This window comes from Chelon labrosus (assembly GCF_963514085.1).
Source record: "Chelon labrosus genome assembly, chromosome: 17".
Lineage (NCBI taxonomy): Eukaryota > Metazoa > Chordata > Actinopteri > Mugiliformes > Mugilidae > Chelon > Chelon labrosus.
This window is the reverse complement of record NC_140350.1, coordinates 874876-880875: the sequence shown is the minus strand read 5'-3', so window position 1 is coordinate 880875 and position 6000 is coordinate 874876. Positions and strand designations below refer to the sequence as shown.

Genomic DNA, 6000 nt, shown 5'->3' with positions numbered 1-6000 from the left:
GGACTGGACAAGACAGACTAAACACAACACAATTTTCAACAACTTTTTTTGGGCTAAATTTGGACAAAAAAAGGACGATTACACAAAGCCCAATTTTCAACAACTATTTTTGGGCTAAATTTGGACTGGACAAGACGGACTAAACACAACCCAATTTTCAACGACTTTTTTTGGGCTAAATTCGGATTAAAGAAAGACGACTAAACACAACCCAATTTTCAACAACTTTTTTTGGGCTAAATTTGGACAAAAAAAGGACAACTGCATAAAGCCTCATTTTCAACGACTATTTTTGGGCTAAATTTGGACTAAAGAAAGACGACTAAACACAACCCAATTTTCAACGACTTTTTTTGGGCTTAATTTGGACCAAAAAAGGACGACTACACAAAGCCCAATTTTTAACAACTATTTTTGGGCTAAATTACGGCCATGACGGACCGACCAGATTTAGCCCAAAAAACGTCTAAATGACGTCTGGTGTTCGGTGGGGGGCGACTTGGACACGGCATGGACCCCTTTATAATCGCTTGCGACTATCTAGTTTGTAGCCTATTGTTATTAACGACATATAAATCATATTGAACTGAACTGAACTGAACTGAATTGAAATACAGTTGAATCAACAGTCAGTGATTTTTTACAAATGCTGAATACCATTCATTTTCACTAGTGTACCTAATGAACTGGCAAGTGACTGTATTTATAGTTATTTATTTCTTCTTCTTCTTATCATCATTATTATTATGTTCTGTAGTACTTGCCAAACGTTTCCACTGATTTCAGCCCGCGCCAGCAGGAGTCTCCCGTTCCCATAGTGACAAGTCTATAGTTAGAGCCGTATGTAGAAAACGTTAAGCCACACAGAGTCCACAGTGTGAACGTTGGTTTCTTTCCGCTACCGTGCCTGTCTCGCGTTTCGACCAAAAAGCCGCAAAGAAGTTAAAGCGACGTTTTGTTTTGGTATACTGGGTTTTAAAGGTGCTAGAAAAGCAGGTGCCGCGTGGAACTCGTCGAATACCTTAGCTAAACCCTTTCTGTCAGAGGCTCTGCTGTGTTTTAGAGTCCGGAAGTTCTGTTTGGAAAAAAGTGAGAAAGGCATGAGAAAGAAATGAGCTGGAGCAAACTTCTAACTAGTATTTTTTGAGCACACAGAAACGCTTGTGCATGTGGTAAGATCTAACCGAGGGGACAGTTAACGCGTCTTGCCGTAGTTCTCTTCATAATTACCCGTGTATTAATTTATCGATGGGTCTGCCAACGCTGGAGTTCAGTGATTCTTTCCTGGACAGTCCGGAGTTCAGAGAGCGACTGCACTGCCATGAGATAGAGCTCGTGCGCACCAACAGATTTATAAAGGACCTCATCAAAGATGGAAACATGCTCATATCTGCCCTCAGGAGTAAGTAAACCCTTACTAGCCTAACTTGTTTTCGGGGTAATGGTTAAAGCCGAACAGTCTGCTCCCTGATACCGAAGGCCACCAATTCAAACAGAGCCAGATTAAGCCGCAGTGGACTTAATCATTACTTTGTTTTGGGTGGTATGTGCTGCTAACTAAATAGTGTCGGTATGTGATACAATAATATATGTATATCTTATAATCAGAGCCAGCTCTAGCCATTTTGGTGTCCTGGGCGTGATTACTTGGACTTACTTAAACTTAGATAGACTATATTATTATTATTGTTTAAAATAAACTTTATTTTATTTGACTATTACCTACATTTCCTATAATTAGTAACAAAGATAAAACAGTAACACTCAGCAATAATAACAATGATAACAGTCTAATAATAATATTAACAACATTGATTCAATCTTTATTTATTCTCGGAGGTTCATTGAGGGTAGTCCTCATTTTCAGTGAAGCCGAGATTACACAGTAACAATGGGATAACAATAGATATAGTATAATAATTGTGGAAAATAAAACAAAATAAAACAAATAATAAGATAACCTACATAACATTATAAAGGAGGAAGGAAGGGAAAAATAAAGATACAGAAAATATTAATAGTAAAATAATAAAATAATAATAATAATAATAATAATAAAATAACATTTACATAAAACAGGTACAATTTGACATAGGAAGGTTTGTGATTACAGATCTGAATTGATTATAGGAAAGTAGAGAGTTCATTTTTATGTTACATTGGAGATTATTCCAGGAAGTAGGGGCACCATAACAAAAGGCCGACTTTCCCAACTCAGTGTGGATACGAGGAACCTTGAGCATCAAACAGTCATTTGATCTGGTCTGATAGGGACCAGAATTCCAAACAAGCATGTTTGAAATATAACCTGGTAATTTTCCAATAATACCTTTGTAAATAAACAGGTACCAATGATTAAGTCTCCTCTCAGACAAAGATGACCAACCCACTTTACCATAGAGGACACAATGATGAGTGCTATAGCCATCACCAGTAATGAACCTCAGATCAGAGTGGTAGACTGAGTCCAGGGCTTTAAGTGAGCAAGCAGTAGCATTTCTATAAATCACATCACCATAGTCTAGAACTGACATAAAAACTGCTTCAAAAACTTGTTTCCTACATTCCATAGGAAGGTTGGCTTTGTTTCTGTAGAAGAAACCAATTTTTTGTCTCAGTTTTTTTACTAGGATGGCTATATGGTAATTAGATGTGAGTTTGTCATCCAGCCATATACCAAGATATTTGTACTCAGAAACTCTATCAATGCTGGAACCAGTTACAGTGGTTATTTGCACATCATTAACCTCAATATTCCTTGCTCTAGTAAATAGCATATATTTAGTTTTCTTTTCATTTAGTACTAATTTAAGATTAATGAGAGCTTCTTGAAGAACATTAAATGAAACCTGAAGATTAGCAATGGCAAGTTGAACAGAGTCAGCAGTACAATACAAAATAGTGTCATCAGCATAAAGGTGGACTTGACAACCATTTAAGGTAGAGACAATATCATTAATATAGATGGTGAAGAGAACTGGGCCCAAAATGGACCCTTGTGGAACACCCTTTGTGATTGGCAAAAACTCTGACTTGACATTTCCTGACTTCACACACTGAAACCTCTGAGACAAATAATTCCAAAACCATTCACATGCCTTATCATCCAAACCAATATTATGTAATCTTTGTAAGAGTAAGGGATGATCAACTGTATCAAATGCTTTTGACAAATCAACAAAAAGGGCAGCACAGTGCTTCTTAACATCTAAGGCAGATATTATATTATTAGTAACTAATGTGGTAGCTGTGATAGTGCTGTGGTTTGTTCTAAACCCAGATTGTTGTGGATTTCAAATTTGATGACATGAAAGAAATGACTTGAGTTGGTTATTAACCAGTGATTCAAAAATCTTTGATAAACAGGGTAATTTGGAGATTGGACGGTAATTATTTAAATCATCTCTATCACCCCCTTTGTACAAAGGTGTCACATGGGCTAGTTTCCATGCACTAGGAAATATGCCCATCACAATGGAGAGATTAAATATATGCACTATATGCTTTGTGATAATAGGAGCAGACAATTTAAGGAAAAAAGGATCTAAATTATCTTCTCCAGTAGGACTCCTAGTGTCAATAGCTTGTAATGCCTCAAACACTTCATTTTGAGAAAAAGGTTGAAAAGTAAACTTAGAAGCATGGTTTGTATAATGCACACAATTGTCAACTATCTGAGGAGTCCCTTTAAACTCTTTATCAAATAAATGCCCAGCTTCAACAAAATGTCTATTGAAAGCAAGGGTAATCTCATTCTGTTCAGATATGAAACAGTCATCATATTTGATATGGGTGGGCAGAGAATTAGTGGTTGTGTTTTTGTTTGAGTTTACTGCTTTCCAAAATTGTGCAGGATTTGAGCTGGAGTTTGCTATCAAGTCTAAGTAATAATTAGATTTAGCTTTCCGCACAGATGATGTGCATTTATTTCTAATTTGTTTAAAAGCTAACCAATGTGATGGGTTTCCAGTCTTCCTAGCTAGTGACCAAGCTCTGTTTCTTTCTTTAAATAAAGCTGATAAATCAGGTGAAAACCAAGGAGTTACTCTATCTTTTACTCTAAATTTTTTGAAAGGTGCATGCTTATCAATGACTGAAAGGAAGGTTTTTGTAAAGAAATCCAGTGCCATTTCAACATCTGTGATTTCAAAAGTATAATGTAAGTTGCTATGAAAGAGATCAGATAAAAAGTCTTGGTCATTAAAATGTTTTAGGTTTCTCTTTGTAACTGTGTGAGATTTGTTCTTGTTCATCTTTGTATTTCGTATGCATGCAACAGGGCAATGATCACTAATACCTAGCTCAAAGACACCACAGGCTGTAATTTTGTCAGACTTATTGGAAAAGATGAGATCAATTAGGGTAGACCGAGAATGATCTTTTAAATTTGGCCTTGTGGGTTCTGTTATTAGCTGAGATAAATTTAGACCACTACTAACTTCCTTGAGATAATTGGATGAATTATTCAGCCAGTTTACATTCAAATCACCCAAAACAATCAACTCAGCATTGTAGCAGCAGTACTTAGAAAGTAATTCTGCTAGAGCGTCTATGGAACTTAAATCAGCAGAAGGGGGTCTATAGATCCCAACCAAAACAACAGAGATAGGTCCCAAATAAATCTTAAGTACAAGAAATTCAAAATTATTTTGGATGGTGATGGCATTTAAAATTGTTACAGATAAATTAGACTTCACATAAATTACTACCCCTCCTCCTCTTCCAATTCTATCCACTCTATACAAGTTATAACCATGCAAAGCTATATCATGGTCATTGACACTGCTTTTAAGCCAAGTTTCACTCAGAACAAGTATATCAGGAGCTGTCTGTAACACTAATACATTTATATAGTCTAATTTCTGAAGTAAGCTTCTGATGTTCAAGTGAATTAACCCAAGACCGTTTCTGTTCTTAAAGATAAATGGGTTAAAATGACAGTTAGAAGTGGCATCAGAAGTGGAGGAAAACTGTAAGGGGGTGGTAACTAAATTCGATGCAGAAGCAATAGGCCTACGGTCAAATGGCATGTCTGAGTCACGTGATCCGTTGTCCGGAGTAGTGATTGGGATGCGGCCTTGGTGGTCGTCTGTTCTGGTGGATGGCACCAGAGAGTCCGGCACATTATCAGGGACACGGCCGCACGGTGGTGACAGCAAACGCCGTGTGCAGGCGCTGTGCAGAGATGATCCAGGAGGTCGCTGTAGATTCTCCACTGTAGGGAGCGGTATGTTTGCTGGAGCTTACTGCTCTGGAAAACCGCGTTGATTTGGCAAGAGATCCCGTGGAGATGATGGAGGGATGCTTTCCTCCGTCGCTCGGATGAGAGAGCGACGCACGCCTCTGTGCAAGTAGCGTTTCCGCCGGAGGATCCCGGCTGCCCGACAAAGGTGGAGCACCTCGATGTTGATGGTGTCGGTGGAGGAGAACTGTCGAAGTTCAAGGGGTGTGTATTGAAAGCCCCCCATAGCCGAAACACAAACTCCGACATGGATTGATGCATTAGCCAGTCCAAAGTGGAGAAGAAATGTTATCGGTGCATAATTTGCAGTCACATAGCTAGCACGAAGCCTCAATCTCCGGCTGGTCAGTCAACCGACTATTACCCAGCAGCTGGACAGTCAACCGACTATATGAACGCAGCGTCAGGATGGGAAAGGAGAGAGACACTAACAAGCTCGAGTCCAACACAGCTTCCACCACACAAGCAGACAGCAAGTCCAATAGCAGTGAAATAACAGTTGATCACCAAAACAGTGTAGGTAGAACGCGGACTAGAGACAGACTTCATAAAACGCAATAAAAGTGTGGAAAAACAAAATAAATAATTAAAATAAAAAAGGCTATCTATAACTGTACAGCTAAAGTAACGAATATACAAGAATTGAAGAAAAATAATCGGGAATAAAATAGTAAAATATAAAAAATCCAAACAAAAACAGGTCAGACGGAGCGGCTTGAGCAGCCAGCGTCTCCGTTGCCAAGCGACCAAAAAAAGAC

The 6000-nt window shown here is 38.4% G+C and overlaps 1 protein-coding gene across 2 annotated transcripts in view; it reads left to right on the top strand.

The window, feature by feature from the left end:
• Window positions 1-823: 823 nt before the first annotated feature.
• LOC311502290 (rho GTPase-activating protein 42-like) overlaps window positions 824-6000 on the top strand; it is a 61546-nt gene continuing 56369 nt past the window's right edge. For both annotated transcript variants that reach the window (XM_084564454.1, XM_084564453.1), the window contains exon 1: window positions 824-1402. In XM_084564454.1, coding sequence (XP_084420580.1) covers window positions 1249-1402 — 154 coding nt within the window. In that variant the 5' untranslated portion in view covers window positions 824-1248. The remainder of the gene's footprint in view (window positions 1403-6000) is intronic.